General features: G+C 39.8%; 1 protein-coding gene across 2 annotated transcripts in view; it reads left to right on the forward strand.

The window, feature by feature from the left end:
* MRTFA (myocardin related transcription factor A) overlaps positions 1–18821 on the forward strand; it is a 199946-nt gene that overhangs the window by 60717 nt on the left and 120408 nt on the right. For both annotated transcript variants that reach the window (XM_032882936.1, XM_032882928.1), the window contains one exon: positions 10711–10972. In XM_032882936.1, the coding sequence (XP_032738827.1) occupies positions 10711–10972 (262 nt within the window). The remainder of the gene's footprint in view (positions 1–10710; positions 10973–18821) is intronic.

Consider the following 18821-nt stretch of genomic DNA (forward strand, 5'->3'; position numbering starts at 1 on the left):
CAAGCAGGGGGAGTGGGTGGGAGAGGGAGAAGTAGGCTTCCCGCTGCACAGGGAGCCAGATGCGGGGCTTGATTCCAGGACCCCACAATCATGACCCGAGCCAAAGGCAGACGCCTAATGACTGAGCCACCCAGGTGCCCCAGTAATACAATATTTTAAGATACAGATCGCATGTCATAACTTTTCCCAAAAACATTATTGCAGTAATTACAAGGGGGCCCAGCAAAATGATAAATTATATACCAAACTCAAAGTTGGGCAGCAGGCTAAGGTTTTCTTTTTCTTTTCTTTTTAAAGATTTATTTATTTGAGAGAGAGAGCATGCATGCCTGTGGGTGAGGAGGGGCAAAGGGAGAGGGAGAGAGAATCCCAAGCAGACTCCAAGCTGAGTGGGGAGCTCCATGTGGAGCTAGATCTCAGGACCCCAAGGTCACGACCTGAGCCGAAACCAAGAGTCCGATGCTTCACTTGCTGTACCACCCAGGTGCCCCCAGGCTATGGTTTTCTACACAGCCACCGAAGTGATCTTTTAAAAATAGACTGCTGATCCTATCACTTTATTACTTAGAAAAAAACTCCCAGTGTCATCCCTTTTTTTGAAGACTGTATTTCTGCCCTCCCACTCTGCTCGCTGGCCATGCTGGTCCTTCCTTGAAGATGCCAAGCTCATTCCCACCTCCTGGCCTTTGAACTTATTTCCTCTGCATGGCTAGCTGCCGCTTATCAAATTCCGGGAGCGCCAGATTGTGTGGTGGCTAGGGGCATAGGTTCTGAAACCCCTTGCCTACTTTCAAGTTATGTGACTTCTCAGTGCCTTCATTTCTTCAACTGTTAAAAATTGGTTGAGAAAAGTAAATCCATCTTGGTGGTTTTAAAAATTGAATATATACCCATGAAGTGTCTCACTTAGAGTAAGTGCTCATTAAGTGTGGGCTATTAATAAATCACCTCAGATAACTCCCTCCTCAGTGAAACCTGTCTTGACCATTTCATCAAAATTAGCCATCCTGGCCCCTACACTTGATACTTAGTTATCTCAAATTATTCTGTTGTATATTTATTATATGTATTCTATATATCTTCTGTTTTTGTTTTGTTTTGTTTTAATTTCTGCTGCTTCCAGCTGGTAAGTTCATGTTCCTTCATAAAAGCCCTTGAGCCTACTTGTGTCTTTAAGTTTGGGGACAGCTGGTTGTCCCTCTGCATTATAGAGTTACAGCTTTATTGAGCTTCTTCTGAAATAGTATGAGTAGAAAGTACTGATACATAATTAGATACTCAGCTGTATATGATAATTTTAGTAGTCAAAGGGATGGTCTAAGACTCAGAGTAGGCAATCTGAGACTAGAAATTCCTGAGTTACCAAGGGTGTCAGGTGTGCTAGCAATTTATTGTTCCCTTATATCTGTGCCTCTTCCTCTTTCTCTTCCTACTTTTTTTCCTTTTGTTCTCTTCCTATTCTTGTATCCTTTTCTGTTTCTCCCATCCTACTTTCATTTCCATGTTTTCCTTCCCATGTACCTAATAGAAGCTCACATATGTTTCCATTACAGATTTCCCCTGCTCTCTGGAAGTAGAGTGTTCCTATGAAAACTTTTGTAAGTTGAAATAGCATATAATGAAGAAATAATTAATTTATATAGGAACATTTTTTTAGCATTCCCAGACCCCAAAAATAATGTTGCTTAGGCTTTTCTGACACCTTAGGACACATTTTACCAGTGCATGCACAAAATAAATTGTGGTAAAGTACAGAAGTGCTCAGACAGAGTTCTAGCTGTGGCGGCTAGATGCTGAGATGCCCAGTGTGAGGTCCCAGGGAAGGAACTTGGCATGCTGCTCTCGCTGCTCGAGTATGGGCTGCCTGGAAAACAAACGCTGAGCACTATTTTCAGTTTTCACCTTTTTTCTAAAAGCAACATTCTTCTTCAGATTTCTTTTGGTCAGCCAAAACAGGAACTAACGTAGGTTTTTTGTGAAAGCAGGTGTCATAATGCAAACTTCTGAAAGCTGGGAGATAACCCTTATTTGGTTTTGGCTCCTGAACCCAGCATCCAGAATCAAATTTGGCATCCCCTCAGATAAAATTCCTTCTCCTTTCTTCCCTCTTAGCAGTCACTCTGGCTTAAAACTGTGAAGTCCTGTTTGACACCTTCCTTTCCTTCACCCTCTGCAACCGAACACAACATATCCTGTCACATATAAATTCTATCTTATTCATTCCACATGAATTCAACAAAGATCTGAGTTCCTGCTCTGTGCCAGGTATGAAGTAGCTTTGGAACTTTTCCCCCAGTCTTGTGTTCCTTTTTTCAACCTACTGTTTATCTCACTGCCACATTAATTCTCTAAAGTAGATTTGATGATGTTAAACCCAGCTTGCTGGTCCAGGTACATCTCCTATAACTTGTACTTGAACTGGACTGCCCTTCTAGAACATAAATACACACTTTCTCACATGATGTTCCTATCCGTGCTGTTCTGGCTCCTGGGATAACATAAGCTCCCTGAAGACAGGAGATTTGTTTTATTCACTGTAGTATCTCTACAGCCCAGAATAATACCTGCCACGTAGTACAGACTTAGTAGATATTTGTTGAAAAAATAAATGGTTAAAAAAAAAGTAAATGAAAATTAAGTGAAGCCTGTCAATCCTACTCATTTTTTATGGTTATTCTCAAATATTAATATTGCCTCTCTTAGGAAGCCTTTTCTGATCTTCTGTATATTTCTATTTAAACATGAATAACCACCTGTGACAAAACTTTCTTCCCTCTTTTCTCTCTCTCTCTCTCTCTCTCTCTTTTTTTTTTTTAAGATTTATGTATTTATTAGAGAGAAATAGTGAAAGAGCATGAGGGGGAGGAGAGGAAGAAGTAAACTCCCCACTGAGCAGGGAACCCAGCGCAGGGCTTGATCCCAGGACCCCGGAATCATGACCTGATCCACAGGCAGACTCTCAGCTAACCGAGCCACCCAGGCGCCCCTCTTCCCTCTTTTTTCTGTACTAGTGCTGACTTTGATCGTGTATGTGATGTGGTTGCTGTAAGGATAATACGGTCAGTAAATTAACAAATATTTATTGAGTTCCTGTTCTTTGTCAAATATTCTATCTGGGTACTTGAGTTAAAAAAGACAAAGAACCAAATTCCTTTGCTCAATAAATTTACCGTCTAGTGGAGGATCAGTCCATTATAATAGTAGTAAAAGTAAGCAGTAGCAGTAGCGAGCCTGGGATCTTATGGAAGCCGATCTGTAAGAAGGGGATGGATAATAGGGAGATGAGGGTAGATTGTGGAGGAAGAAACAATTCTAGATGGTCGCATGTAGAGAGCAGCATAACAGGTACATATGGTTGGAGCTTGAGAGAAGTGGTGGGAAGTGAAGCAACTACTGTTGCTTTTACTGTTTTACAGGAAGAGGCAATGTTATATTGTTACCATTATCCATTTTGTTGGGAAAAGAGGGAAAACTTGGATGACTGATTCCCTATAGAACGACCAGGTGGAGTTGAAAATGTGAAGTGAACAAAGGCCGTAGCTTCGTGGAGCTTCCTGGAAAAAATTACTTGGGAGATAAAACTTCTGTTGCTTGGAATGTCTACTCACACTTGATTGATAGGCTGTATAAGCAATTCTCATTCGAAAGTACATTTTTCTTTTCAGAATTTGAAGGCATACTCTACTATGTGTTTCCAGTGTTGATGTCATCTATTATATCTCCCAGTTTTGTGGGTTAAAGAATTTGGGCAAGGCTTAGCTTGGGGATTCTTCTGCTCCACATGGTATTAACTTGGGTCCACATGGTGGCATTCAGCAAATGACTGGGCTTGTCTGGACAGACCAAGAGTGTAAATGCCTGATACCTTGGTGGGCATGTCTAGAAAGCTAGTCTCAACTGGATCCCTATTCCTTTTAGGATACTCTTTAGACTTTTTTTTTTTTATAAGATTAGAAAAACATTAAAAATTTTTTAAAATAATATTCTATTTTTAAGTAATCTCTATATCCAATGTAGGGCTTGAACTCACTACCCCGAGATCAAGAGTTGTGTACTCTACTGACTGAGCCAGCTGGGGTGCCCCTTGACTTCTTATTATAGTCTCTCCAGCAGAGTATTTAGACTTCTGTATGGGGACACAGGGCTCCAAGAGACCAAGAAAAAAGCTGCAGAAGTCTGTACCTGGAACTGGCATAGCATCACATCACTGTACTCTGTTGGTGAAAGCAGTTAGGCCAGCTCACTTTCAGTGTGGGGAAAATAGACCTTTTTCTACCAACGGGACAATGTCAGAGAATTTATAGCCACACCACTCTTCCGTGTGTGCCTTCTCCTGTTTTTAGGCAGATACTGTATTTTTCTGTTTCTTGTATTCCTTGGCTTTAGATGATTTCTATGATGAAGAGGGAACAGAAGGGCCTTTTACTGCCATCCCTAGATGTCTGAGTAGTTTTTAAGACATCTGAAGATGATGGGGGTGATAGTGACAGAGATAAGGGCAAGATCGATACTTTCCTCACTCCCTGTAGGACCCAGGGCAGTGCCTAGTTCATACATAGTATGCTGTCAGAGAGTACATGTTCTCGAATTCCTTTGTGTCAAATTCATCTGTATAAATGTATATATATGTCTGCTAAGATTTTGGTTTCTCTATTATTGAAGATCGAGGAGAATAACCTATCCATCTAAAAGGAATTCATTAATTGATTGAAAACAGCTTTTAAAAAAATTTTTTGAGAGAGAGATCATAAGTGGGCAGAGAGGCAGGGCAGAGAGACGGGGGCGGGGGGCGGCAGGCTCCCTGCTGAGCAGAGAGCCTGATGTGGGGCTTGATCCCAGGACCCTGAGATCATGACCTGAGCTCAAGGCAGAGGCTTAACCCTCTGAGCCACCAGGCACCCCTGAAAACAGTTTTTATACAGAAAAATTTTTTTCAGGAGAACCATATCATTTAGTTGCATGAAATGAACTCTGTCATGGGTCATAATTTTTAAAAATCCTGCTAATATATACTTTTTTAGAGTTACCAGCTGTCTGCCTGAGCTCTTCCATTTCTCTAAAACATTTTGTGCTGTTGCTTCTAGTTACATATGCCACTCAGCACCAGCAGAAGGCATGCAGCCCCAAAAGGGGGTGGGGTGGAGAAAAGATGAGGCGGCATCAGGCCAGCAAGAGAGTGAAACAGATGGGTTGTGGGAGATGACCCTGCCCCCATGTTGTTTTTGTTCTGTCTGCTACTGATCCTATGCAAGTCAGCAGCCAAGAAATTGGGAGTTGGTGATCCTATGATGTAAAAGAAAGTTTGATCTCGGACTGAGTGGAATTATAAATTTACAACACCAAAACATGACATGGATTTTTTTTCCTTTTGGTTATTTTAATTACTTTTCCTCTGAGACATTTCAGAAAGTATTTTGTTTGAGATACAACTTTTACATTTTTCTAAATAACATAATACATATAGTCTGAGATAAATATTACGCTTTTAGATTCTTTTTCTTGCAGGTTATACAGTAAATAAAATTTTGGGAGTATTTAGGAATTAGTAGAGGAGACATTTTAATCCATTGTGAGTGTACCTCCACATTTTTGGATATTGTCTCTAGATTGTCAGAGTTTACTAGGACTTTCCTCTGTGGGCTGTTTAAAAATGAGTAGAAGTAATATGTTTGCTAGAGAAATAAATCCTCTATATATGTATATATATTTTATGCTAAATATTCTTTTCTTTTGTCAGTGTTTGATTTTGACTTTTGTTTGGCTTATTTTCTAAGGTCAAGATTGAGGACATGTTGCTTTATGTCTTACCAGGTCTTCACTTTGTTCTATGCAATAACCTTTTCTTTTTTTTAAAGCATTAAAAGCATGTTATCAAGCATACACAAATGCAGAGAGAATGATAGTTTAATGAGTCACCATGTACCCAGTCAGTACTCTGCCTCAGCGGTTACCAACATTGCCACTCTTGTTTCACCTACCTCCCCATCCTGTGGCCCATGATTTTATGGAAGAATTTTGTTGTAATGCAGTTTAATAATGGTATTTAAAAAGTATATATCCTGAAGCTTTTGAAATAATTGAAATAGTAATTACTGAAAACATTAGTAGATACCACCATAGCATGTAATTTACCCAATAAAACTATGTGGTGAAGTATATGTATGAAAATTTCAAGTGATCTCCAAGCCCTTAATGATTCCATAAATATGGAACTTAATCAGTTACTAAGCTATTAAAATAAATTCTGAATGGAATAAAGCAGTTTTTCAGATTTTCTCAATAAAGCGGTTTTTCAGATTGCTTTTTCTTTCATTCCAGACATTGACAGGCACAAACATAACTGCATCACTACAGAATTTGACATGCCTTTCTTTAATCTGTTAAATAAAATAAATAAATAGATAAGTATTTTAAGTTTTATTTATTTGAGAAAGTGAATAGGAGCAGGGGGAGGGGTAGAAGGAGAGGGAGAAACGGATTCCCTATGGAGCAAGGAGCCTGATGCGGGCTCAATCCCAGGACCCTGGGATCATGACCTGAGCTTAAGGCAAACGCTTAATGACTGAGTCACCCACGTGCCCCAGTTTTTCTCTTAAAACTGCTGGCACTCTTTTATCCTATCATCCCTTCCCAAAAAGTAGTGTAAAATTTTGCTTTGTTCTCAAGTTATAGTGTCCCAGATATTAGTTAAGTCTGAAATCATGGGGTTTTGCTCTTTGGTGAAGAACTTTTTGTATGAAACTATGATTCTAGCCCAGAAGTGTAACAGGAGTTCCTGCCCTTGAGTTCCAAGCATTATTTTTAATGTTTCATATCTTTCATGCATTCTTCCTTATACCATTCAGATTTTCCTCAAGACCTCCCTGTCTTGGTCCACAGATTATCTTTAGGTATCTTTCATTTGCTTCTGTCTTTGTTTAGACAAGTATGTTTGTATGTATGTATTAATGCATATATGTATATATATATATTTAAGGTAGTTTATTATTTTTTTTAAGTGAACTCTGTCCATAATATGGGGATTGAACTCATGACCCCAAGATCAAGAGTTGCATGCTCTACCTACTGAGCCAGCCAGGTGACCCCAACAAGTATTTATTGAGTGCTAGTTAATATGCAGATACTATTTTACAAGGTCTGTTATAAGCAGTTGTTACCATCTCCGCTAAATTTCTTAGTTTTCTAGTGAGAGGTATGAACTCTTAATGAGGAATAATTTCATAATTTTCCCCAGTTTTATTGAGATAGAATTGACATGGAGCACTGTGTAAGTTTAAAGTGTACAGCATAATGATTTGACTTACATATACTGTGAAATGATTACAACCCTAAGTTTGGTTTTAACATCCATCACCTCGTATAGAAACAAAAACCTTCCCATTGTGATGAGAACTTCTAGGATTTACTCTCAACAACTGTCAGGTACACCATACAGCAGTGTTAACTGTAGTCGTCGTATTGTACACTACATCTCTAGTACTTATCTTTCATTGGAAGTTTGTACTTTTGACCACCTTCATCCAGTTTTCCCACCACCCCCTGCCTTGTAACCATAAATCTTAAGTGAGATCATACTTTGTCTTCCTCTGTCTGACTTATTTCACTTAGCATAATGCCTTTGAGGTTCATCTACATTGTTGCAGATGGCAGGATTTCCTTCTTTCGTTATAGCTGAATGGTGTTGTATATGAACCTCCTTTTCCTCTGTCTTAGGGCTGAAGGTTTGATACTGTCCTCCTACTTTAGTTTAGGACTCACTTATGAGTTCTTGTTTTTTAAAAGAACACACGTCTCGGGGCGCCTGGGTGGCTCAGTGGGTTAAAGCCTCTGCCTTCGGCTCAGGTCATGATCCCAGGATCCTGGGATCGAGCCCCACATCAGGCTCTGTGCTCAGCAGGAGCCCACTTCCCTTCCTCTCTCTCTGCCTGCCTCTCTGCCTACTTGTGATCTCTCTCTGTCAAATAAATAAATAAATAAATAAATAATCTTTAAAAAAAAAAAAAAAACACACGTCTCGGTGCCATCATCCATGTGCACGTGTGTGTGCATGTGTGAGCACATGTGCATGTGTATCAGGGTGGAGAAGGGTATTGAGGCCTGAGGGCTGCAGTCCCAAGGAGTTTGGGTCTCAAAGGATCCTTGCATATCACTTTAAGTCAAAAATGGCTGCTGTTAAGGAAAGCAAACATGCTCTTTCAGAGTCTTTTGCAAAGAGTACTGAGCCAGATGTACTAATCATGTCTAACAGTTTTCCTCCTAGTGCACACAGAGACACAGCTTAGATGGTTAAGTCACAGGCAAGATGGGAAAAAATTCTTTGAAGATTAGATTCTGAATTTGCTTAGATATTTGTTGTTTTGTAATTCCTAAAATTGTTCAAACCCTAAAAAAGTCATTTTCCATTGTTTTGCCCATTCTACCGCTTAGAATATTAAGTTCCTGGTATTAAATCCCTAATATTTTTTCTCTTGAACTTGCCTCATTCAAGTCTCCTTCCAGCCTTTTCGGAGTAGAGTCCTTCTTAATATGTTCACTCTTCTTAATGTCATTCCCCCATCTTCATTGCTGTAATCTGGATCTTTTCCAGTTCATTTTATATTTATGAGGTGTATCGGTCAGAACTACGACCACATTAGGGCACACTGTAGCCTTATATGAAGATAGGATGTGATGGTCTTTTTATTTTTTATTTTTATTTTTTTTTAAAGATTTTATTTTTTTGACAGACAGAGATCACAAGTAGGCAGAGAGGCAGGCAGAGAGAGAAAGGAGGCTCCCTGCTGAGCAGAGAGCCGGAATCGGGGCTTGATCCCAGGACCCTGAGACCATGACCTGAGCTGAAGGCAGAGGCTTAACCCACTGAGCCACCCAGGTGCCCCTATTTTTTAGTTTTTAATGCCTTTCTTCATTTCATAGTTTTCTAGTATTTTATTGGTTTCTTCATCTCCAAATTAAAGTGTTCACTGAAGTCTGCAGGGAACTCCTAGGTCCTTTTTCTAGATGAAGAACTATAGTTTTTGGGATGCCTGGGTTGCTCAGTCAGTTAAGCGTCTTCCTTCAGCTCAGGTCATGATCCTGGGTCCTGGGATCCAGTCCTTGCTTGGTGGGGACCCTGCTTCTGCCTCTCCCTCTGCTCCTCCCCCAGGCTTATACTCTCTCTCTCTGACAAATAAATAAAATCTTTTAAAAAAAGAACTATAGCTTTTTCAATATACAAACAATATATATGTGTTTTAGTGAAAATTTGGAAACGAAAGAAAGTAAAAAAGAAAGAAAATTGTTCATAGTCCAGTCAAGACCCATTTTGTGTTTTTGTTGTATTTGCCTATTATCTCTTTTTCCTCTGGATGATATTTTTATATATGAGTATGCATTTTCATATATTTTCTTACATATTAGTCAGCATTTTCCACACTTTAAATGCTTTATAAAATTTTTTCTTAACTGCATATTAGGATTCAGTGAATGAATAAGTTCCTAATTCACTTAACCATTAGTCCACGCTACGGTTTAGTGAAAAGATGCTATTGGAAAGACTTTCGGGACACCTGGGTGGCTCAGTGTGTTAAAGCCTCTGCCTTTGGCTCAGGTCATGATCTCAGGGTCCTGGGATTGAGCCCCGCATTGGATTCTCTGCTCAGCGGGGAGCCTGCCGCTACCCACCCCCCTCCCGGCCTCTCTGCCTATTTGTGATCTCTGTCTGCCAAATAAATTAAAAAAAAAAAAAGAAAGACTTTCACGTTATAAAGTATTCTATATCATTTTTAAAGATCTTGTTCTTACATTGCCAGCTGTTTCATTTTTAATAACGCATTTCTGGATATTATTAAATATTCATGTAAGTTAAAATATTTGGACAAATATTTATCATCAAAACATACATCTCTATATTTTTTTTTTATGAAATCTAATGGCTTGGACATTGTTTTTTTCTTCCAAGTAAGCTATACACTCAGTGTGGGGCTTGAACTCACAACCCCAAGATCAGCAGTCACATGCTGTACCATCTGAGCCAGCCAGTCGCCCTGGGAATTGTTTTCTTAAAGAAACTTTCTCCCCTAGATAATGTTGGTACACTGTAAGACTTTAATACCTTTTGGATACTCATTAAAATGATTATTTCTCAAGGTACTTCCCCTTGGTAGTTGGAGGATAACATCTATTCCATAACTATTTCTGCTTGGCCACTGTTTCTTTTTATCCGATTAGAGGTTGTGTGTGCTGTTTTTATTTCATTTCTATATTGTCCTCCTGAAAGATATAGTTGGGGACAGCATCAGACTTGAAATCACATGCACTCTGTGAGCATAGTAAATATCAATTACTTAATTTAAAAAAGATTTTATTGATTTTAGAGAGAGAGACTGAGAGAGCACAAGCAGGAGGGACAGGGGAGGGAGAGAGTATCTGCAGTAGGCTTCCCGCTGAGCACAGAACCCATTGCGGACCTTGATCTCATGACCCTCATGATCGACCCTGAGATCATGACCTGAGCTGAAACCAATTTTCGGATGCTTAACTGACTGTACCACCCAGGCGCCCCAGTAAACATTAATTTAAAAATGATTCTGACTTACTTGAGAGAAAATGCTTAAGATCAGTGGTAGCTTGCCAGTAGTATGATTTAGAATAGTATTCAGCATATGTCCGGTGGAATAGTCTGTTGCTTCACAGTGACGCCTCAACTTTTGTCTGCCCTTCCATTTCCAGATTGCCATCACGAAAGCCAAAGTGGATTTCTCCAGTGTAGTGTGCCTGCCCCCTTCCGTCATTGCTGTGAATGGGCTGGACGGAGGAGGGGCTGGCGAAAACGATGATGAACCAGTGCTGGTGTCCCTGTCTGCGGCCCCCAGCCCCCAGAGCGAAGCTGTTGCCAATGAACTGCAGGAGCTCTCCTTGCAGCCCGAGCTGACCCTAGGCCTCCACCCTGGCAGGAATCCCAATTTGCCTCCACTTAGTGAGCGCAAGAATGGTGAGTACATATGGAATTATTGCATTGCCTAATTTGAACCAAGGTCTTCATGTTCGTGATCATTACTTTATTTCATGTCTCTTGAAAGTTTCTTTACTCTTACTATTCTTATGGAGTAGAGAAATAGTAAGTTTAGGTGATCATTATAAGCCCAGCATTTCCTGCCTGGGTTATTACAACTGCTTTCTGATTTGTCTTTGTACTTCTCTGCTTCTCCCTCCCAACCCCTTCCATAAATTCATTAATTAAGCAAATATTTATTGAACATCCCTATCATAAACTGTACTAAGATTAGGAGTTAAATGACAAATAAGCCTTTGTCATTAGGAAACTTACCCTATACCTCGTCAGAGTAATCTTTTAGACCTCCCTAGCTTAATAGTTTTCAGTGACTGCTCTGTGGGGTAAAAACAAAAGTCATGTTTTACAAGGCTTGCAGGGTCTGGTGTCTTTCTGTTTCATTAGCTTCTCTTTTCATTCCCCCATTCCTAGTCTTTGGTTTTTAAATTTAAAAAAAAAAAATTACTAGAGAGAGAGAGAGAGCACATACATCTTTATGTGTGAGCAGAGGGAGAGGGAGAGAATCTTAAGAAGATGCCTCACTGATCACTGAGTCTGACAATTCAGGGCTTGATCTCACAACCCTGAGATCATGACCTGAGCTGAAATTAAGTCAGATGCTTAACCGACTGAGCCACCCAGGCACCCATAGTTTTTGCTTTTTATTTTATTTTATTTTTAATTTTTAAAGATTTATTTATTTTGAGAGAGAGAGAGAGGGAGCATGTGAGCATGGCAGGGGTGGCACAGAGGAAGAGGGAGAGAGAGAGAATTTCAAGCAGACTCCAAGCTGAGCATGTGGAGCCCTGCGTGGGGCTCATTTCCACAACCCTGAGATCATGAGTAAAACCAAAACGAAGAGTTGGATATTTAATCAACATTGCCACACACGTGCCCCAGTTTTTGCTTTTTAGTACTGTTTAAAAGAATGCACTCTTTTTTTTTTTTTAATTTTATTTATTGATTTGACAGACAGAAATCACAAGTAGGCAGAGATGCAGGCAGAGAGAGAGGGGGAGGCAGGCTCCCCGCTGAGCAGAGAGCCCGACTTGGGGCTCGATCCTAGGACCCTGAGATCATGACCCGAGCTGAAGGCAGAGGCTTAACCCACTGAGCCACCCAGGCGCCCCTAAAAGAATGCACTCTTTCTTCAAACTTTTGTTAATTAAATAACTATAATTTGTTATAAAAACAAGATTTCAGAAAAGATGTGAATAGTAATATAGCAAATATTTATATATGCACATGCCATCTGTCTTATGCACTGTTGTCCATGGATCTCTATCCATCCCCTGGGTAACTACTGCCCTGAATTTGATATTTTATTGCCAAGTATTTCTGTATTTTTTAACATATGAATATATTCCTAATAATTGTAAAATATTATTTCTCCTTTTTTATATCACATAAATATTTATTGGAGAGAATTATGTGTATTCTTCTGCAACTTGTGTTTGTTCAATTTTTATTTTCCTTTGAGTTATTAAAAGTATTCTCTAAGTGCATCTCATCTAATCTATGAATCATTATTTATCAAAAAGTCTTACTTTTCTGTACTGATTTTTTTTTTTTTAAAGATTTTATTTATTTGAGAGAGCACAAGCAGGGGGAGTGGCATGGAGAGGGAGAAACAGGCTCCCTGCGGAGTAGGGGAAACCCAGTATGGGACTGGATCCCAGGACTCCGGGACCATGACCGGAGCCGAAGAGAGGGGCTTAGCCAACAGAGCAGCGCAGGCTCCCGTCTGTATTGATCTTTAGTGTCAGCCTTATCTGTTTCTCAGTGTGCGTGAGTTCGTTTTTATGTCCTTCTGTTCGGTTTCACCGGTCTCTGTTTACCTGTGTTACAACTAGTAACTAGTCATCTTAGTTACTACTGCTTAATGACTAGTTTTGTTATTTGTTAGAACAGTCTTTTTCTTGCCTTTTTTTTTTTTTTTAAGATTTTATTTATTTATTTGACAGACAGAGATCACAAGTAGGCAGAGAGGCAGGCAGAGAGAGAGGGAAGCAGGCTCCCCATTGAGCAGAGAGCCCCATGTGGGACTCGATCCCAGGACCCTGAGATCATGACCTGAGCCGAAGGCAGCGGCTTAACCCACTGAGCCACCCAGGCGCCCTTTGCCTTTTCTGTCTCCAGAGTTGTCTTGACTGTTCTTGCCCTTTTTAATTTTTCATAACTTTAGAACCAGCTTGTAGAGTTATGCGAAAATAAAACAAAACCAGAAACCTCATTGGGATTTTTTTTTTCCTCCAGCATTTTATTATGAAAAGTTTCAAAATAAATGATAGAGTTTTACAATGAAGACCTTTATGTCCGCCTCTTAAATTCTGCCATTAACATTTTGTTATACTTGCTTTGTCACATGTCTATCCATCCCTGTATCAATCCATCGTATTTTTTGGATGCATTTCCAGGGAAATTGCAGACACTAGCTGTTTTATTTTTGTTATTTTTTATTATTTATTTATTAATTATATTTATTTATTATATATTTATGTATATAAATATATAGTTATATATTATATATTTATTATATTTATTATTATTTATTTTTATTTATTTTATTTTATTTTTGTTTATAATTTTATTGAAGTATATGACATTAGTATAGAATACCACACAAATTGTAAGTGTCCTGGTTGTTGAATTGTCACAGAGTGAATACTGTGTATAATTGCTACTTTGTGAGGAAATATTTCCAGTACCCCAAAACCACCCCGTGTGCTTCTTCTCAAAGTATTCCCTCTTTTTGCCCAAAGCAAACTACCATCCTGACTTGTAACACCATGAATTAGTTTTGCTAGTTTCTAAACTTCATGTAAATGGAATCATGCTATATATGTTCTGTTGCTGGCTTTTTTTTTTTTTTAAACAGTTTATTTATTTATTTTATTTGACAGAGTTCACAAGTAGGCAGAGAGGCAGGCAGAGAGAGACGGGGTGGGGAAGCAGGCTCTCTGCTCCACGGGAGCCTCTGTGGGGCTCGATCCCAGGACCCTGAGATCATGACCTGAGCTGAAGGCAGAGGCTTTAACCCACTGACCCACCCAGGCTTACTTTGTTTTAAAATTCATTTGTGTTGAATTGTGTGTGGCTCTAGTTTGTTTTCATTGGTATATAATTCATCTGTTTTATGATTATAGTGTGTAGGTATTTGGGTTTTTTTAGTTTGGGGCTTTTACGAATCATGCTGATATAAAATTCTTGTATGTCTTTTGGTGTACTTCTTGGGATTTTGATTGGAACATATCATTTGTAGGTTAGTGGGGAGAACACACATTTTACGTATTGGATACTAGTTTTATCTGTCCGTTAGTTTTATCTCTCCAGTTAATTAGGTCTTCTTTGATGTCTTTACACAGAGCTTTGCAATTTTCTCCATAAAGATCATGCAAATATTTTATTAGGTTTATTCCCAGGTGTCTTCTTTGGGGGGTAGACATTATCAGTGATATATTTTTATAAAATATTTTCTGACTGTTTGATGCTGGGGATTGAAATACCAAACTTTTTAAAAACTCCTGTGACTTTTCTACATTTGTGCCTTCTATTTGAGTTACCACTCTATCCCTACTCTTCTTGTCAACTCTTACCTGTCCTTCAGTATTCTGTTTGGGCATCACTGCCTTTGAGAAGCCCATCCTAACTCAGTCAGTGTTTGGTGTCCTTCTTTTGATTTGACAAATTACTGTTTATTGGAATACTTCATCACTATATTATAATTGGAATTCTCTTGTCAGCAACACAAGTGAGCCTTTGGAAACTGAAATCAGACCCTCTTATGCTTGTCACAATCCTCAGTGTCTTTCTGTGAGGGTTATGATGAAATCATATTTTTTGTTTTTTGCTTTTTTTCAAAGATATATCTATTTATTTTAGAGAGAGAGAAGGTGAGAGTGTGTACCCGTGAGCGGGAAAGGAGGCGCTGGGAGGAAGGGGAAGAGAATCCGTAAGCAGACTACCCCGCTGAGTGCGGAGCCTGACGCAGGGCTTGATCTTACAACCTTGAGATCATGATCCGAGCTGAAATCAAGAGCCAGCCTCTCAACCAACTGAGCCACCCAGGCGCCCCCATTATCATAGTTTTAATGACATGGGCCTGGTATCCTCTCTGACCTAATTTTTTTCTTACCTCTGTCCTCTTGCTCTACTCTGCTTTTGCCACATTGACTTTCTTGAACACATCAAGTATGTTCCTGTCCCAGGGCCTTGGTACTTGCTGTGCATTTACCGAAGTTCCTGCACAAATGTCATTTCCTTAGGGAAGCCTTCCTACCTGTCTTACCTAAAATGGCACCTCCCATTACTCTCTGTTCTCTGTTTTTTTTCCAAGCACTTATTATTATGATGTATGTATGTTTGTATATGTGTGTTTATGTTTATTGTCTATATTCCCCTGCCTTTGTTAATATGTTTCAGGAGGCCAGTTGGCAACCAATAAATATTTGTCAAATGAATAGATGAATGGTTTACTTGTTTGTTCCACTAGAGGCAAGAATTCTGTTTTTACATCCATAGCGGGCAATGTAACAGAAACTCAAAATTTTTATTTTGGGAAATAATGGACACTCAAGCATTTTTTTGGTCTTCTTTTCCCATTTTTTTTTAAGATTTTATTTTATTTATTTGACAGAGAGAGAGAGAGAGATCACGAGTAGGCAGAGAGGCAGGCAGAGAGAGGGGGAAGCAGGTTCTCACTGAGCAGAGAGACCAATGCGGGGCTCGATCCCAGAACTCTGAAATCATAACCTGAGCCGAAGGCAGAGGCTTTAACCCACTGAGCCACCCGGGTGCCCCTCTTTTCCCATTTCTAATTTCTGTTTTTCTCCCCCAAGGTGGCAGAGACTTCAGCTTATTTATACGCTAAGGGGAAAGAGTTAGTCCGGAGGGAAAGCTGAAGACAGAAAAGGAGAAAGGATAAACGAGGAGATATGAGAGGATGGGATTTAAAGGTATTGGCTCTGCCTTGAGCAGGGGTAAGGCCCATGATTCCTCTGGAATAGGAGCAATGGCAGTGAAGGTGATGACAGACAGCAAACAGCAAACCGCTAAAATCTTGGGCAGGAAGTGGAGGAAATTGATGCTGACAGCTGTGATGGTCTCAGGGGAGTCCAGAGCAGCTGTTGCTGTCTGGGCAGAGGTGTTGGTGCGTCTTCGGCCTTTCTCTCTCAACTCTTTGAAGGAAACCCCCTTTCCCCCATTTTGAACAACTCTCTAACCTTCCCAAGATCCTGAAAGAGCAGTTTATATCACTTTCTCTGCTTTCCCACATTCTAGAGACTTCACTGTTCTGGCTTCTGTCCCTATCTCTCTCTTCAGAAGCTGCCATCGCCGAAGTCATCAGTGTTCTTGTAGATCACATAGGCGCTCCTCATCCTGTTTGACCTCCGTGTAGCATTTGACCTGATTGGCCGCTCCCTCTGACCTGCAGCTTTTCCTCCGCTGACGTCAGTGACATCACTCTTCTTGACTTTTTCAAGTCTGCTTTTATAGCCACTCTTCTCTGCTCAGACCTTTGCCAGCTTTCTCTACCCCCTCTTAAATTTTGTTATTCCCCAGTGTTGGGCTCTAGGGCTCTTTTACTTCTTACTCTGTATTTTTATCTTGAATGATTCCCTCCAGAACTTTGGCTCTATCCACCATCATATGCTGTTGATTGATGCCTGTATTACATCTCCAGGCCTGTTTTGTCTTGCCCCCGAGCTCAGCAGTCCAGCCCTCCGACTCCCTGTGCTCACAGTCCAACTCCTCATCTACCTGCCTTTCCTGCTGGGTTCTCTGTTGTAGGAATTGGCACCTCCCTCCACTTGGACATTCAGATACGGGGTTGTTTTGTTCTGTTTTCCTCCTAAATGGAAACTTTTAAGAGTTTTGTTTTATAATCAGATAAAATGTAGGAAACAGAAAGTTCCCTCCTAGTTACACAGTTCAGTGAGAGCCAATAGCAGCAGTTAATAATATTTTTCTGTCAGCTTTTGTATGCTCATTTATTCTCACACATATATATACTGTATAACTTACTTTCATGTGATTTTATTTTCACGAGATTCTCCTTTATCATTCAGTGGTCTTAAAAAACATTTTTTCCTCTGCTTCATATTTGAATTGTGTATTGAATTGTGTATCTATAACAGCCAGTCTCCTATTATGAGACCCCTAATTGTTTTTATTTTTTTCTGTTCTAAATAATACTGCAAGAAACATCTTAGTGTATAAATTTTGGTGTAAGTATCTGAAGAACAAACTCTCAGAAGTGGGTGACAAGATATGGACATAATAAACATTTTCCCTTTCTTGTTGTGAAAGTAACATGTTTGAGTGTGAAGTTTTTACTTTATTTAAGTCACTGTTTCCAAACTGTCCCGCAGAAAGATGATAGCATGCTAATTTTGGAAGTAATTTTTTTATTCCATTGCCCTTCTACCTGCTTCCTCTGTCTTTCTTCTCAGCCACCAGTCACCACCTTTTTTACATTCTGCAGTGTTCATATCTACTGAATTCGTTCTTCTCTTGCCATCCTTATTACTGCCACTTAGTGCAGACTCTTGATAATACCTTTCTTGGATTACTGCAAGGACGGCCTTTTAACTGGTCTCACCTTGTTTCTAATCTTGACCCTTTGGCCACTGGGATGATTTTTTTCTAAATGATACATGAGGTTCCTGCTCTCCAGGTTGAAATCACTTCATGGTTCCCCTTTCTTCCAGGGTAAAGCTTATTATGCTCCTCAGGATGGTAAACCAGGTCCTTCAGAACCAGCTCCGCCCCTCATCTCTTCCCACTCATACTAAAAGATTTGGGATTTCCCAAAGAGAGAGACTTTCATATCTCAGTTTCACTTCATGTCCTATTTTTTTCCCCCTTCCCTGAATGACCTTTCTCCTCCTGACATTTCCACATAGTCAAGAATTAGGGGAAGATACCGCTTCCTTCAGGATTCTTCCTCCCACTGCCAGCGAGGGCTAAGGGTTTGTTCTGACAGTGTTCTTCCAGACTACCCTACGTGTAATATCTACTTGTTACTGTGTTTGACTAGAAGAGAAGCTTTCTGAACACAGGGATTATGTCTGTTTTTACTTATTGTGGTATCATTAGTGCCTAGTCAGAAATTCTGGTGTGCTGATGAATCAGCTGGAGTTCCCGTTAAATGCAGACTCCAGGGTAGATCCGGGAGAGGCCTGAGGTTCCACGTCTCTAACCAGCATGCGGTGATGCCAGTACTGTCGGTCTGGAGGACCACACTCTGAGTAGCACAGTCTTAGAATGTGATAAGAGTTTGATGAATGTTGGTTGAATGTATGAACAAATGAATAAATGGTGAAACTGAAACTATTAATGCACTGAAACATTGATTTTTTTTTAAGATTTAAGCAGTTAAGAAGGTGATTGTTGACTGTTGCTAGACAGAGGGGGGAAAACCAGTTTAATTCAGGGTTTAGAATCCATTCCTATATAGGTGAAATATGTTGTGGAATAATTCTTTTTATTCTCTTAATTAGTGATAGAACATTTAGATCACAAGTTTTAACTATTTTTTTAAGTTGATCTCTATAAATTTCAAATTTTTTTTTTTTAAAGATTTTTATTTATTTATTTGAAAGAGAGAGAGATCACAAGTAGGCAGAGAGGCAGCCAGTGAGAGAAGGGGAAGCAGGCTCCCCGCTGAGCAGAGAGCCTGATGTGGGGCTCGATCCCAGGACCCTGAGACCATGACCTGAGCAGAAGGCAGAGGCTTTAACCCACTGAGCCACCCAGGCGCCCCCAAATTTTCTTTTTTTTTTTTTTT

This window comes from Lontra canadensis, unplaced genomic scaffold, assembly GCF_010015895.1.
Source record: "Lontra canadensis isolate GAN:19392208 unplaced genomic scaffold, GSC_riverotter_1.0 scaffold84, whole genome shotgun sequence".
NCBI lineage: Eukaryota > Metazoa > Chordata > Mammalia > Carnivora > Mustelidae > Lontra > Lontra canadensis.